This window comes from Pocillopora damicornis, chromosome 3 (genome assembly GCF_964200805.1).
Source record: "Pocillopora damicornis chromosome 3, jaPocDami1.2, whole genome shotgun sequence".
NCBI classification, from domain to species: Eukaryota; Metazoa; Cnidaria; class Anthozoa; order Scleractinia; family Pocilloporidae; genus Pocillopora; species Pocillopora damicornis.
In genome coordinates, this window is record NC_142672.1 from 11,243,465 (window position 1) to 11,260,048 (window position 16,584).

Consider the following 16,584-nt stretch of genomic DNA (forward strand, 5'->3'; position numbering starts at 1 on the left):
AGACATTTCGCGTGACTAAAAGAATGATCTCGAACTTTTCGAAGTGTTCCTAAGGTCAGAAATATCATGCTCGAAAATTCGAGCTTTATGCTTTTGAGCGTCACCCCGGAAAACACAGACGTATTTCCAAAATTATGCTTATGAATTTATATAATGCTCCTTTTTATACTTAATTTGAGAGCATATAAAAGCCATTTAACCCCATTTAAGAAGTGGGGAGAAGCACGAGACGTAGTCGAGTGTTTCTCCCCTGCGTGCTTTGTTACACGTAAATAGTCACATGTATGCTAAAAGAATTTTATTTATGATGCTGGTATTATTCTCGATGCTCTGAATATAGTATTATGCCCAAAATGACACCAGCTTTAGTTATCTGAGCCCATGTCTTCCGTTCCACAACAAATGGCAACCTTTGTACATCGTTAAATTTAAGTCGGGCATGCCATGTTATCAAAAACCACCATAAAGCATATAATTTCACACAAAAAGAAAACTAATTATTTCATTGGAAAAGATCAATTAATTCCGAACAAACCTAATTTCCAAAAGGATATCCCGAGACGAGGATAACGTTAATCCTGGGAGATAAAGATATGTAGAGGAAGATATAAACTAGGTCTTGCGTAAACATCGCACAACAACAACTGTTTTCAATCCTTCTCGTCGACTGTCATTTTGAAAATCAGTCAGTTTAACTGCTCAAAACACCGAGAAAACAATTTCGAGAGTCTACTCTGTTGAGTCTGAGGACCTAATTTCGAAGAACACCCCTGAAATTGTAAATTTCCGGGTTTTTTTTCATAGTTTGTAACACGAGAAATTATTCTGTTCAAAGATGGAACTATGACTCTCAGCTGATCGTTAACTATTGCCTCTGAGATCTGGGCTTTATGAAATCATATAAATTTTGTAAGTTTAGCGATTTTTTCCGATTGAGTAAGTGCAAATGAATATAACTGTTTTGAAACCTGCCACCTTTTACACGTAAGTACCAATTTTATACTGTGCTACAACACAAGTGACGATTTCTAGACAAACATGAAAAAACAGAGCAAACTATAATGGAATAGCATTGACATGAACTATTATTACAAATGGACTGACGTAATTCAGTCTCTGTTAACTGAAATGAAGCGCTTATGGATGTATTTTCGCCGAATACCGGCGATGCATGGTCAACATATCGTATACGCTCGGCAATATTTCCTTAGAAGTTGAAAATGTTAGCGTCGAGTTAACGCAGAATTTGCTTAAGGATACTACTTTTCTTCCTTACTAAGTTTTTATCCGGACTCAGTTTGTCCAACATTTTGTGGAATATCGAATCAATGTTGAGATTGAATTTGGCCGAAGTAGCCAGCCATTGGCACTTAAATTTCCCCTCCAGGTAGACACACGCGCTAATTTTTAGTCCATTCGCGTTGACAAACGTTGGCTCCGACAAATTAGGAATATCTGATTTGTTAGACACAATAATGACAGGAATTTTCCGGTTTCTTTCGGCGCAACAGCTCTCGATTTCATCCATGTATCTTTCCAGCTTCGTGAAGGATTCTGGCTTATCCAGAGAATACACCAAAACTGCTGAGTCGGCCTTATGGATAGCAATTCTTCTCATGGCAGGAAACTCGTACGTTCCTGATGTGTCGATGATTTGAAGCTCGTAAGCTCTGTTTCTGTGAGTTATTGGCTTAATGTAGAATTCTTCAACCGTAGGCACGTGATCGGGTATATACTTCTCACCCACAAGATGACGGACAATGGAACTTTTTCCCACTCCAGAATCCCCGAAAACCGCGAGAGTGTACTTCTTGAAATAGACGGATTCTTCGAGATCCTTGGTTTCATCCGAGACGCTTAACTGCATCACGACTGCGTTCAAGACGAGGCGATTTTACATGATGTTAAGTCGATGTAGGTTGAGAAACACTGCGTTCAAGCTTAGCTTACGTTCCTCGAAAACTGAGCTTGAATAAATACTTGACTTGTTTAACCGAAATATTATACGTGCCTCAAAAACCCGATGACAACTTCAAGCGCCGACGGAAGCAAAACGTTGCATAAAAGTGAAAAAAATTTCTGTAAATAAACTTATATATCACTTGATTCTAGACATGAAGAAAAACTTTTATTTGTGGCAGGTGACATAAATCCTGGCTAGGGGAAAAGTGGCGATTTTTTTCCAGTTCTCAGCGAGGATTCCATCGTTTACCTTTAAAACATACCAAACACCACCCACGTTTTTTTTATAAGCTTCAGCAAAATACTTCAAATAGCAAAGAGGAAATCCGTAAGCTTCCAGCTGTTGCTGAGCTTTATTTCTGACCCTTGCAGACAATGTCTTGCGAAATCTGCGAGTTCGAGACACTTGATCTTGTTATATTAAAAAAATTGCTTTAACAGAGTTGACCGAGACCATTAATTTTACTAATTGACTGATTGACTGTTCATGAGCGAATTGAGTAGTTGTCAAATTATATCAAGAGGGGCTGGTTATAGTTAGCGCTTTGCTGGCAGGGTGACTTAGTCTGTTTCTGAAAAGTCTGTTTCCAAAATCCCTTCTAAATGTGCCGACATTTCGCTCACAATTAAGCTCCCGACACTTGTTAACAACATAACGAACACAAAGAAAAAAGTCCACCGACATACTGGAGAAGATAGCTAGAAATGTGAAAACAAATTCGTGAAATAATTCACTGATGCTACTTAACAGCTCAAGTGGGAAAGAACCATCATAATTTCCTGTCACCTGCTGAGGGGAAATTTATATACTGAAGACCTGTCTTAAAATTACACCTGTTGCCAGAGCTGATGATTGACAAGTGTTTTTTTTTTTCGCAAGCAACTTCGTCAACCTCATCGAATTTATTTCAGCTGATTTCTTAGGAATGAAACTTTTTTCGATCGTAACATGGGCTTCCGTTTCAGAGAAGATTGTGATATGTTATCTGTGAATCGTCTTTCAATGCTAAACTTACAAAACTCACAAATATCTCCCCATAATCTTGCTTTGATCTGTCTGGTGCTTACTCTGCTTACCGTATTTACACGTGTATAATACGCGCTCATGTATAATACACGCCCATGTATAATACGCACCCCGATTTTTGACCAAATTTTTCATAAAAAAATGTTTTCACAGCCAAAAAAACGTTAATTCTTCCTTCAACTGACGTATCGCAGTGGTAAGTTTCGTTACCATTTCGAATTTCTTATCGCTTGTGATTACAGTAATACGGTACGATCGTAATGTTTATCTCGTCAGCTGTTTCTTAAATACTCTACTAAATTTATTTATGGATCGAAATTGAAAATGTTTTATTGGTAGATTATTTAACTCAAGCTAATGAAGACCGATTACTACGAGGCTTTCGTTACTTTCTTTGTTGTGTTTGTGGATCGAAATTGGAAATGTTTCATCGGTAGATTATTTAACTCAACCTAATAAAGACCAATTACTACTAGGCTTTTGTTACTTTCTTTGTTGCGTTTTTAACGTATGCAAATTAGGACGTGCTTGAAAAACAATAGAAACCGTGTATAATATGCACCGCGATTTTGATGGTTATTTTTATAGGAAAAAAGTGCGTATTATACACGGGTAAATACGGCACTTTGAGTTTACTTAAACGAATCGTGAAAGCACTCGTACTTTACTTGATTTACGGTAACAACTCGCTTAGCACCAAATGGCGCCAAATCACTTTTATTTCAGTCAAGTCTCAATTCAAATACCGACGCTGTTCGGTAGCATTCTCCAATCTTGACATCCACCCTTCCCTTCTCCCTCCCCCCCCTTGCCTCCCCCCCCCTCCAATTTCCTCGTAAGCTCTAATCTGATCTTTTTGCGGTTCAAAGTCGTCGGCTGTCGGAACCATTCAAAGCCAACCCATTCGCAACATAGTAAAACGCTGAGGTAGTGGAAGACTCCCAAATCAAGAATCATAGGCGTACTCTTTGCACCTTTCAGTTATGAAATTAGTTATGGTTAGGGATGGTTAGGGTGTTTGACCTAAATGACTCAACGTGAGGGCGAATTCCAGAGAGAGAGAAACGTAACTATGCTAGGAATCAAGTGTGTTGAGCCGAAATTGGATATGAGACACGCTTATCAAACGAAATCGTTGTTGAAATCTTTTTTCTTTTCATGATCCTTTCCGGCCAATGTTCTAAATGCTTGCAATATTCACAATTCACGCCAAGTACGAATTGCGTAAGGGACATCAATTTTACATAACTCACTAAACAAGATTATTACGATTCATTTCATGAAAAATGATATTGGGATGAGAATTTTTTTAAATTTTCACATTTACTGCACCCAGCCTGACAGTACATCGAGCCATTCAGTAGATCATCTTCCCTCAGTCCTGCTCTTAGTTATATCTAGTGGCTGACTTTTTCTGACATCCTATGGAGAAAACATGGAGAAAATTAAACCCTTATGAACCGCGAGCAAACCAGCCCTTCACCTCTTTAGAGCAAAAATCACTAAGAGTACTTTAAAGCCGACTCCTGACAAAAAATATAGCCCTTGTCCTCGCCCGTATACATAAGGGACGGACCATTATTTTTCTGGAGGACGAGTATAAGAAAAGTATTGAAAAAATTGTTTGCAGGGTTTGAAAAGACAAAATAAATTGCTTGCAAACGTGATAGGGTTAAAAAATTTTTTTTCAGAGAAGTCAGGTAAGATATTAAAAAGTATTATTTCCAAAACTGAAATTAAAAAAATAAAGTAACAAATTGAAGTATTAGTTTAAAAATTAACAAAGTTTGGGCACTAAAAAGTGGTCACTGTATTAAGCAAATGACATATCTGAAAATAGCTGAATATTTTTTTGAAAAAATGAATGTGAATTTATTGTGGCAATTAAATCTCAGCGTTACTTGTCAAAACTTCATATATCAGGTATTTTTCTCAAAATTGTATTAAACAAATAATATTTTTCAATCTTGGCTTTATTTATCATTGCTACATAACGCATATTTCAGAAGTCAATAAATTAATGACATGAACGATATAAACGAATAAATTCTAAAAAATTATAGACAAAATGGTTCAAGCAGCTGCCAAAAAATACGCACACGTTGACAACTGAAAAATGTATGCCCTTTATTTACGTCAGTAGCCGCCAAAAATGTTTAAAAGGTGAGTGGAGCGCATATCGACAATATAAGGGGCTATAGCACTATTGATTACCTTCTTCGTGAAACAGTTCAATAAGGCAATGGTAATATTAATCACAAATAAAAAGAACACTGAAAAAAAATGGAAAAAAATTGTTTGCACGAAGATGATGTTGGAAAAAAAATGTTTGCGGGGACGTATATGTTTAAAAAAATGTTTGCAGAAGAAAATTTCTCGTACACCCCTCTAGAAAAGTAATTGTCCGTCTGTAATTGCGACACGGCCGCGATCGCTGGTCAAGTGTTACGGTTTCAAAAGACACTACGGCCTAGTTCAAGATTTTGTCATCTGGTATTTCTGGTTCCATTTCATCTTTAACAAGGGGCGGTTTCACCTTGCGGCAAAACCACCGTTCTGGAGAAATTTAAAAGTCAATAACCAACGTGAGGTTATTGAATTAGAACAATTTGTTGTATGTGAATAGACACGTCTTTGTGATCATTGTGGGATACCACTATCATATTTCTAAGTCAACCCGCACCACAGTTGACGAGAAATAATTTTAAGTACGGCCATGATCGATTCGAACATTTATCAAGAAGAACACGGAGAAATTAAAGCTTCGTAATCGTCAATTTTGTAGGGAAAAGCAACTTCTCGAGCACGCATGTCACAACAGTGATATTATCTCCACACTCATTTGCATTTTACAGAAGCGTATGCAAATTATGTCCTGTCAGTCACGACAGTCGGACGGTGTCTTGTCACGCATATTGTCATGTGTGGCCAAAAAGGCAATCATCAACTAAAATTCTCATTTCAATATCACCAAATAAAATAGGTGATAAAATGTTTTATTTAAAGTAAGAATTATACACAAGGTTAACCACCGCGCTGGGAGAAGGTGTTTCATAAGCGATGCGCATGCGTAGTAGGGTTTAAAAAAATTACTAAAATTGTGAAATTACAATTCAGTAACAAACGTATGCGAAAAAGACAATCATACCCAATATAATCGCCTTATTTTTGTATATGATGTATCAAAAAAACTGAAAAAAAAAGAATTTTCCGGAGTAAACCAAGAGGAACTGGTAACTATAAATCCCATATGGACAACATTATTGATTTTATCTAATGACCGCTGAACCTTGTACATCATTAGCTTTGCGCAGTGGCATTACCGTAGCCAGTGAGGTTTATCCGAGGCGCGGTTATTGCTGATTGAAAACTTTTCCCAATACCCCGCAAGACGGCTTGAAATATAGCCGGCTTTGCAATTTTTGACGGTCCATACGTGGACCCAATAATCAACAATGACAAATGTTGTTCTCTAAAGGTTCCTCAGATTATGATACTCTAGACTGAGCAACGGCTTGTCTGGAAGTCGATGAGCCCCATTTACCCATTTGTTTTCTTTATGTTTTTCCTTCTGTTGTTCATCAACCCATTATTCGCCATCTTACTCCGAAAGGGGTCGGTCCCAGTCTGTGGTCGCTTTTCCATCACCTCGTAAGCTCCGGCAAATTACTTTAGATATCGTAGTGCTATTATATATGCTCGAGCAGGAGCCCATGACCCGGAGCCTCCATACCAATTGTACCCTTGAGTCAACCCTGTCCCGTATCTTTTTATTTTTAGAACTGAGATATGTGGGGGGGGGGGGGGGGGGCTCTTTAATTTCCCGCGAAAACACACTGACGCTCGCTCGGTCCTGCCATTACTGAAATACTTTTGTAAGGCCTGCATGTGACGTAAACAATAGAGGACCACAGCATTCTTATGACTGGCTATTATGTAAACACCCGCGAAAAACCCCGTGGGAGTTGCTTCTAAAAATAAGGAGATACGGGACAGGGTTGACTCCAAGGGTAAGTATGGAAGATGGAAGCTCCGGGTAGTGGGCTCCTCGCTCAAGAAGTGAGGAGAAACATTCGTCTAAGTCTCGTGTTTCTCCCTACACTTCTTTCGTTGTCTAGCCGCTTCCTGCGTGCTTTATAACAGAAAAGTACACAGTAAAAGCTTCTTTTTTTGAAAAAAAAAATGTATATATATATATATATATATATATATATGTATGTATGTAAGTGGCAAGTTTTTTCTCGAAATTTAGTAAGCGTGACCAAACAACCAACAAGTGTGTTATAAAAACTTTGATATTTTCACCTCTTCCCACCAAGATTTAATATGCATTTCAGCTGCTGAAATTGTCCCTGTTATCTTTCGAGGAAATTTGTTTAAATATCAACCTGAATCAAGAGAATATTCTCTTACCTGAATATAATACAGTTTAGTTGACAAGGTTGATCATTTTCATTACTAGCTTTCAGGAAAATTAATTAATTTTGTAAGGGGAAGATAAATGTTGGTCACTTCAAGGAAGTTAAGGCTCTCGTGGAAGTTAAAGCACGAGTGTAAGTGGCAAGTTGCCCATTAGGGTGTAACTGTAATGCGTTCTTGCTTGAGATGGAATCTAATACACCCAATTATCTCAATTGATCTGATCAAGGTTATCAGCGTTAGTGGTTATAATTCTTGCTAAAAGTCTTGCAAACGGGAATCCCGCTTTAACTTTCAACACTTAAATAGTGATTTGTTGAGATTAATTGTAACTCTTAAGTTCTACTCCGAGAGAAACGACCTTAATTTTCCTATCCAGGATGTTACGGAAGAAGGCGAAATCGACTTCCGGTGTCTTCGAGGAAGCGGATAAATTTCGTCGAGCTATTTATCTTAACACAATTACTGTTGCTGTTTTGGGAGATTCTGGTGTAGGGAAGAGCTCAATCATTCGTCATATCGTAGGGGAGGCATTTATTCACGAACACGTGCCTACAGTAGAAGAATTCTACGTGAAGCAGATGACCTACAGAAACAAAACCTGTGAGATTCACATCATCGATACATCGGGAACCTACGAGTTTCCTGCTATGAGGCGAATCGCTATCCAAAAATCCGACGCTGCAATATTAGTGTATTCTCTGGACAAGCCGGGGTCCTTCACAAAGCTGGAAAGACTCATGGATGAGATAGGGAGCTGCTGTGCCGACAGAAATCGTCGAATTCCAGTCATCATCGTGTCTAACAAGACTGATCTTCCTAATTTGTCGGAGCCAACCTTTGTCACCACGAGTGGCGAGGGAGTTAGCGCTTGTGATCATCTGGAGGGGAAATGGAAGTGCCAATGGCTGCCATCTTCGGCCAGATTCAACCTCAATATAGATGTGATACTCCCTAAACTCTTGGATAAACTGTCTCCAGAGAAAACATTTCAGAGAAATAACAGCCATATTTGGAAACGCAGATTCCGTTCACGTTCAGATAAAAGCTGAGTGAAAAGCTCATTGTCACTTCATCCTGGCGGCTCCAAGTCACTTGGTATAAATTTATTGTAATCCAGCCTAATCATTTCATTAAAACCTTAGTGATTGATGTTGTTAAGTTATGATGTATGTGGAAATTACTTCGTCCATATGGTAGATCGGAATGTTTTAGATGTCTGGCGCAGTTATGAAAATCATCACGGTGTAAATGACCCCATGTATATTTTACGAGATCTCTCGAGGGTTTACCGAACCACGTAGACTTTGTCGTTGTAAGCGAATCTTTCTAAAAATAAGCTTTCATTGGAACAGCTATGTATTCTTAACCATAAAGACACATGAGAAAAGGTTAGTAAGGAGCGGTCTCTAAAGAAAAAGAAAACGGTTCACAACGTAAGACAAGTCAGCATGGCCGGCCCTCGGGAAAAAGTTAGAAGAAGCTTTCATTGGAGTGACGTCCCGATACCACACTCGAACGCAATCCATTGCTACGCGAGTTTACGAGTTTGCTGAAATTTTCGGCTTATCCTTAATTCACCTTAGAATCACGAAAAGAACTCAATTAATGCAAGTTTAATACATCTGATGAAAGAACTTTAACAACCAGACAACTTGACAAATTTACACTGGTCAGAAGAGAGATCTGATCTAATGTTAATCTTGTGACGATCTAGCAAAAAAAATACGATTTTATTTATAAACCAAGGTTAGATAAGATAACAAAATCCATCCTTTATGACGGCCATTATCTTGTTTGAGATCATTATAAGATATTGTTTACTTTTTACAGGCATAAAAAAAGACGACAAACAAAACTATTCAGGACCCGTCCCTCTCTGAATTGTTATGCTATTAAAAGACCTTTCTTTTCAAGGTCTTTGTCTGACTCCCTTAGAATTACTCCCCGCCAAGGTCGATGCGCTGAAACCTTTCCTTCTGGAAATTTCTCGTGTGCGATAATTTTCTTAACTTAGCCCCTCCCCGGGTCATTATATAAATTCTTTGTCCCTTTTTCCTCTTCCCTAAAACATTTGCTTTTATAAGTTTTAAGGGGATAACAGTTCTTGTAGTTGGATTTTATCTTCGCAGTATAAAACTGATCACGAGGCAACAGACCTCTCAGTTTTGATCGGGTCGCGTTGTTCTTTGTGCGGGTCCGACACAGACTTCCCTCGTTCTTTCACTGTTCCGCTATTGTCGCGCCCTTTACTTTACTGACTGAACGTCTAAAATAGATTAGGTCTTGTGAGGCCGAAATAACTACCCTAGGCTATTAACTCGACAAATTATTGTCTCTGAGGCTCAGTTTATTTCCACTAGATCTTAGTTTCATCTCTTGTCGCCTTACAGCGCTTTCTGTGAATCATACCAATTACTATTTTTAGCTTTGTTTATTACTCAAAATTAGCTGTTTTATTTTTCAAGTTCACTGGAGGACGACCGAGAAGAGATGGAGAGGAGTACAGGGGAGGAAAGGATACGTCTTTCAGATATTTCGCAATTTGCTTGGCTGGTGTACTTCTTAGATGACCCTAGCCTCAAGCAATTTTTTATTTTGTAAATGACTGATTTTTTCGTTATGGCTGACGTGCCTTCCGGTCGTTACATTGGTTTTACGCCAAAGATACCTCGGGGACGTGCTGTTTCCAACAGTGTATGTAACAAGAAAGGACATCTGAACACAATTTTAGTTTTGACTGTTCCTGCACGAAAATTCTTTGTTCGCCTCAAATTGATTTACTTCAAATAAAGGATGTTTAATTGCATTATAGTTTAATACAGTGAATGTCGTAACAAGGGAATGCTGTGTTGCTAGGCTCAGCCGATAAGTATTCTTTGCTCTAGAGACTGCGTTAATTTGTTTAAACTCTCAAGATGCTCAGATCTAATAAACGTGCACTGTTTCACAGCACGAGCCGTATTCCCTGAGGCTACCCTCGCTTAAGCAAAATAGATATTGAAACAGTCATGTGTTTAATGGCGTGTGACAAGAAATGACGAGGTTACTCAAGGGCCCTAAACAACTTCCTCTTTTGTATGTTACATTGTCCTTAGACTCAAGTGTATGTGTGCAGGAGTAAGAAATGGAACAGTGTATGGATAGCTTTAGTCCTTCTTACTCTAAAAAGAAAAAGAAATCCGCGAAATGAACAGAGCGTGCCAGCAAGCGAACACTACACAGCAGCGTTTTCCGTGGACTTGCGACACGAACGAATTTGGAACAAAAGAGACAGTCGAGAAGGGGTTGCCGGCGTCTGCCGAAAAACAATTGAACGTGCGCTTCTTTTTTTTGTTTGTTTGTTTGTTACAGACACAAGCTTTCCTTATATCCGGCTAGATTGTTTTACGTACATAATGCAGGTTTTCACTTACATAATGCCTGTGAAATGCGTGCCCATTAAAGCGATTATGTGTTGCTGCAGCAATGGAGTTCTAGCTTTACGCACGTACGCACGCCCGCATGCTACCTGTTGTTATCAAAACCCATTTGACGTGACTATTTGGTGGCGCGAATTTTCCAACGAACCGCAGATAAGTATAATTACCTAATTGACAAACGTTTGAGCAGTTAGTATATTTTTCTGCTTTGGATATTCGTTTTGACTGACTGGACTGGTTTCCATTTCTATACACGCTCCAAATTCATGTCTAAAATAACTTTCAACGATAACTTGAAACGCGTAATCTGTTTGACTAAAATTAGAGAGAATTAGTTTTGCCTTTGTTTCTTAAAATCCATCGCTCTGTCGGACCAATCTAACTCGAAGCGTGCAAAGCAGCACTTACACTGAAGAACAAATATCAAGAATGAAAACCGCTGATTTAATTATGAACTTCAATTTACAATAATAGCCACAAGCTCCTTCGTCTCATCTCAGACGTTTTCGACGTTACTAGTAGCACAATAACTGGGACTAAAAATTAGCAGCAAGGTTAACTAATTCTTATTTGGCCTTCAAATTAAATAGCAACAATTTAATGATATATCTAAAATATACAACACATTTTCTGATCTTTCCTAGAATCAAGTGATGCAGAGAAGGAATGTGCATGCACTATCGACCATAAATACAAACAAGTTCTTCAGTAGTTGAAAGCGCTCCGTCATGTAGTGCGATATTTAACTGGGGTTTTTTATGGCAACGTACCAAGTTTGCAACTTTCAATACAAAGGAAAGTACGAAGTGTTGGTTCAAGGAGACGCAAATACGCCAAAATATGACGCAAAAATTTAGATTTGAATTAAAATTTGAAGGGTGAACGACGAAATTGTCAATGATGGTTGCATTTCTTTGCGGGAACAAACTTAGTCTTTTGACCGAGGTCACATGTTGCTAGATAAAAAAAAAAATTAGGCCGCGTGTCTCTTTTCTGAGGCAGTTTTTTCTATATCCACTCCGCCCTTTGAAGAATTCAACTCGAACTGATATGCTTACTATTTACCTCACCTTGTCGTGAAATATGTTCAGTTTCAAAAATTCTTCATTCTCGAAGGTTCGCTATTCCGTCACCGCATCCCCGTCTAATAGTTGATTGAAATTTGTGTTTGCAACACGTGTTAATTGTCTCAACACTTTTCGTTTATCATGGATTTATCTTTTTTTCTTTGATGATTGCCTCAGTTCAAACATTTTTCAGCTTCTCGCCTTAACTGTCGACCTTCGACTTTCTGACTGGAAGTCACTTCTTGGTTTTCGTGCGCTTTTACGTGTTCTTCCTCAGCCCAACTAAGTGTAGTCTTCCATTTGCAACTCGAATTTGTTGTCGCCAAAAAGATAATTCTCATCCTATTCATGGGAAAGTGGTTAACAAGCATTTTCCAAAATGTATAAAGAGATTTAGTATTTAGATCTTTGGGTAAACAAAGTTCGAAAATGAAAACTGCGAAACATTGTTATTTGGATGGGGGAATTACCCTTCTCAAACTTTGTTACCTTTTTTTACTAAATCTGAGAGAAATCAGCGGTGTTTTCAAGAATGCTCTTGCGTATCAAGAAATAATATGTTCAAACGCAGGCGAAAAAAGTAGCTACTTGAAAGGTTCAAAATCAGGATATACCCTGCGGTGTGCGGGTTCCAGTTTGCGTCGATTGTTTTAAAACAGTATTTCGAAATGTTTATTTATACCGGACTCAGTATATTTTCGGAGAGAACATAATACCAACATACATTTCCTGTCATTCATCATTCATTTGCCACATAAAGTATGATACCAAAAAAAAGTGATGATAGTAAAAAGGCTATTCTAGGAAGAAAGTCCATGCAACATAAAGTTTCCATTATCTGTTAAATTTCTTTTATTTGCTTTTTTTGCTGTATTCACACTGTAATATTTTCCAAGCTTATAAAAATATTTACCGCCGGCCAGCCGGCTCTCTGAAAAATATATTCTTGTTTATGCATTTGTTTAGCTTCTTGACTACAATATCATGGCTGAATTTAGTCTTAAATATAAGCGTCTGCAAATCTAACTTTCAACGGCGGATGACACACTCTGCATTTTTTAACTAAAGCTGTTCTTGCGAGTAATTTAATATAGAAAAGGAAGCGACGAGAGAGAGAGAAATAGGAACTGTAAATACGTCAGACGGAAAATTCGTCATTGGCCTTCATAGTTCTTTGAATTCACAGCATTCAGATAAAGGTATTATCGAGCTTTCTTGATATCCTTGCGGAAACCTTTGCTGACATCCCACGCATTAAATTAAACATTTGAAGGCGAAAATGACAACAGCGCTTTCGCTTCTTTGAAAGAGTACCTTCTCGGTCTGTTCGATGTTTGCGTCCGATTAGAAAGCGATGTTAATAGTTTAATCATGTCTCTGTCGCCCTGTTGTAACGCGATTCCAAGCGGTGTTAGTCCGTCGTCCGTTTTCGCTTTGGCGTTCGCGCCACGACCGATAAGTAGCTCGACGCACTGTAAACTTCTCCCGCAAACTGCGGCGTGGAGCGGTGTCCATCCTTCGCTGTCTACAATGTTCACATCAGCTCCGCATTGAATTAAAGCGCTTACACAACTTATTTTCCCGTCATAAGCCGCCTCGTGAAGTGCCGAAGCCCCGCTCGAAGTTAACTGATCAATATTCACGGACCCCGAGAGTAGAATATTTTTGAGAGCGCCAGGGTCATTCGCGGAAACGGCCGCGCAGACTGTATACGAAGGATGAAGAAATCTTGCATTGCAATGAAGTCCTGGCTTTGTATAACTCTGTAGCGCCTGTAACCTCGGCGAGTTCCTGTTTTCCCAGGGTTTGTCATCTTCTACCGTATCAATTATTATCTTTGGAACGGAGGAAAACTTTTTTTTGTCCGTTTTCGAGGTCACAAATAGTTGCGGAGGTAAATTGTACTGATTTGTTATTCCCTGGGTTTTGAGTCCGTTGGCAATTCTTGTTAACTTTTTCTTTGGACGAAAACTGTTTCTTTGCGGCATGAACACAGAGCTAACAGAATTCATTCCGCTTTCTACTGGCACAATAGTTAACTGCGGTAATACTGAAACCATTTCCTTGAGAGAAGTTACTGTGTCTGGAACGCTGAGATCATGAATATTTGTCTGTCACTACCAGCGTCTGTGACTAAGCACACCAGATTACCTCGCCGTAACCTGTGAACAGCCTCAAATGTATTTTGTCAGTCTCTACGCTCAAGACTAATTGCGCTGGGAAATTCAATCCCATGAACACATGCTCGTGTCGAGAGGCTCTCAAAGAAGATGTCCAGAGGTCTTAGAGAGATTATTGGCTGAGCAGTGTTGGTTTGTGTACAAACTGTAATGGAAAAGTCGAGAAACTTGCTTATTTGCGTCTAGTTCGTAGAGAGATGAAACGAGATTGACCTCGGCCTGATGGTTTGTGATGGTTGATTCATGTTTCAGTCACGACCCAACGAACACATAATGGGGTTATTTTCCCATTGCATCCAAATTCCTGTCAATCAAACTGGTATTGACGTCAAACCGTTGTTATTTTCCGGCTTAGGCAATAAGAGATTTTATTGATTATCTTAGGGGATCTCTTTTATCCTTATTGTGTGAGCCTAAAGGGTGTCAATCGAGAGAAATGACAGTTTTGAATATAAATAAGTCAGTACACCCTATTTTAGGAAATTGTTGACAAAGCGAAACGGTAATTGTTTGGATTTTAACAGAATTCAGACAGCGAGGACCAACAAGCGTTGAATGTTGTTTAAGAAAGCGCGAGATTAAAGGCTCATTCCAGAAATTCGACATGCATTTCGTTTCAACATTTATCTGTTGTCAGAGAGTCAATATACGCCAGCTGCCCACCGCCGTTTCGTAGGCTGGGTTCTTTGACGTCACGCGTTAAAATCCGTGTTTTAGCTCACTTCTTTTTTAAAACACCTTTATTTTAAATTGCTGAGCAATTAGGGTTACCTAGATCTTGTTGAGCGTCAGATTATCACGTTTATTTTTTTTTTCTTGTTTTTATGGACTAGAGAAACTTGGAATAAAAATACGCTGATTCATTCTGTCTAATAACAGAAGTTTAGTTCATGGATGCATGATTTTTTTCGCAATTTGCATTTGTAAACTTATTGGCAAACAGCGTAACGACATCATTATTCGCTGAAATTAAGACTGCAATTATCTTCTCTGAAGACACATGTTCATATGAATGAAAAGAAAAATAAATTGAGGCTAACGTGGAAAAGCATAAATTACATTAGTAAACATCCAAATACCCATTGAACTTAAAAACAATAACGATGAGAAAAAACAGAAACTATCAAACCTTGTTTATTCGAATTGAACGGCTTTTGCGTGCTCAGTCGCAGGAATCTTCGCAGCAGTTGTTTAAAAGGTTATTATTTCCATTAAACATCTGATCATTCAGAATCGGGGAAGGATCTCTTAAGTGAACTTTGAATACCAAAATCAGTAGTTTTGAAAGGAGAGATGTTTAGAAGGAAGCTAAGACTGACAACGATTGACTGTCATACAATCGTGACTGCCTTGGGGTACATTCAAGTATTCATGACTCTGGTTTTTTCGAGAAACTAATTCATTTGTAACGGTATCGTAGTGTTGTGAGTATATTGTCTTCACTCACAAGCTCTTGGTTAAAAAAGAAAAAAAAATTAGGGTGATAGATTCTAAAGCAATACGGCTTGTCAGTCAAATAAATATTCAAGAAGAAAAAATAAAACATCTCCCAAGGTGAAAGACATGATCATTGTGAGTATCATAAACTTGTGCTCCGAAGGTCACAATGATTGCCCATGCGTGGTGATCAGTATGTGACAATCTGATAACAGAGAGCATGTGTTATTAGTCGTTCTGACGTGAATCTTCTAGTTGAGCTCGGCGAAGATGATGGAAGAAGTAACGTACTGACAAAAAATTCAGTTTTAATTTCGTCATTAGCGCGGTTGATCAATCATCGGTTTCTTCAAAACTTTTCCCTTTTGTTTAGCAGGCTGTATCGTATTGTCACAAAAAGATGGAATTATTTAAAGGCTTTAGTCGACCATTGAGGGAGAGTTAAAGATTTTTTCAGTTTACGTCTGACATTATAAATAGAAATACACAAAGTTTCATAAGTTTTTCCTGTATTTTTTTTTTCGAATAGCACCCGTCATAAACGATCGTCACAGCCTCTGCTGTATGTGTGTCAAGAAATTAATATTTAGTTTTATGGGAGTTGATTAAGGCTATTTTAAGCCCAAACGAAAAAGATTCGGAAATTTTTTTAGGTTGTTTACAAACCCAAGAACATGCCTCTGGTTTTGTTTACGCTTAGATATTTCCTGGGAGCGTGCCAGCGTTTAATCTGTCGTAATTGAAAAACAGAAAGGAAATTTACACACGGTAAAAAAACGCCTCTTTGTTCTCGTTGCTTTTGTTCATGTTACGCAGGCCTCAAACTGACACAAAAGCTTTTGAAAATAAGTCCTTTTTTTATCCTGGCTATTTTTTAACTAAAAAACAACATTTCCCTCCTTTCTCGCTGGATAAAACACGACTGAACTCCCTCTTCGGAGCCTGAAAACTTGATCGCACGTCAGCATTCAGCGATCCATGTGTAACAGTTATGACGTCAATCTTTATCATTGTAAATTCTTTTGAGTTTCTGTATTGGTTTGTCCTATATATATCTCAAAATTAGACAG

The 16,584-nt window shown here is 38.4% G+C and overlaps 3 protein-coding genes and 1 non-coding gene across 4 annotated transcripts; 2 read left to right on the plus strand and 2 right to left on the minus strand.

Annotated features, from left to right (window-relative positions):
* Nucleotides 1–283: 283 nt before the first annotated feature.
* On the minus strand, nucleotides 284–2,065 carry LOC113667099 (ras-related protein Rap-2a). Its single transcript, XM_027182900.2, has one exon. The coding sequence runs from the start codon at nucleotides 1,865–1,867 to the stop codon at nucleotides 1,235–1,237; it is 633 nt and encodes a 210-aa protein (XP_027038701.2). The 5' UTR covers nucleotides 1,868–2,065; the 3' UTR covers nucleotides 284–1,234.
* A 4,226-nt stretch (nucleotides 2,066–6,291) lies between these two features.
* Nucleotides 6,292–6,430, plus strand: LOC149048220 (U4 spliceosomal RNA). Its single transcript, XR_016185422.1, has one exon. It is a non-coding gene; the product is annotated as a U4 spliceosomal RNA (small nuclear RNA).
* A 792-nt stretch (nucleotides 6,431–7,222) lies between these two features.
* Nucleotides 7,223–10,217, plus strand: LOC113667066 (ras-related protein Rap-2b). Its single transcript, XM_027182864.2, has 2 exons — nucleotides 7,223–8,506; nucleotides 9,877–10,217. Exon 1 carries the CDS (start codon nucleotides 7,789–7,791, stop codon nucleotides 8,458–8,460), a length of 672 nt encoding a protein of 223 aa, XP_027038665.2. The 5' UTR covers nucleotides 7,223–7,788; the 3' UTR covers nucleotides 8,461–8,506; nucleotides 9,877–10,217.
* A 2,734-nt stretch (nucleotides 10,218–12,951) lies between these two features.
* LOC113667065 (uncharacterized) lies at nucleotides 12,952–15,631 on the minus strand. The gene has a single exon (XM_027182863.2). The coding sequence runs from the start codon at nucleotides 13,955–13,957 to the stop codon at nucleotides 13,157–13,159; it is 801 nt and encodes a 266-aa protein (XP_027038664.1). The 5' UTR covers nucleotides 13,958–15,631; the 3' UTR covers nucleotides 12,952–13,156.
* Between the last annotated feature and the right edge of the window lie 953 nt (nucleotides 15,632–16,584).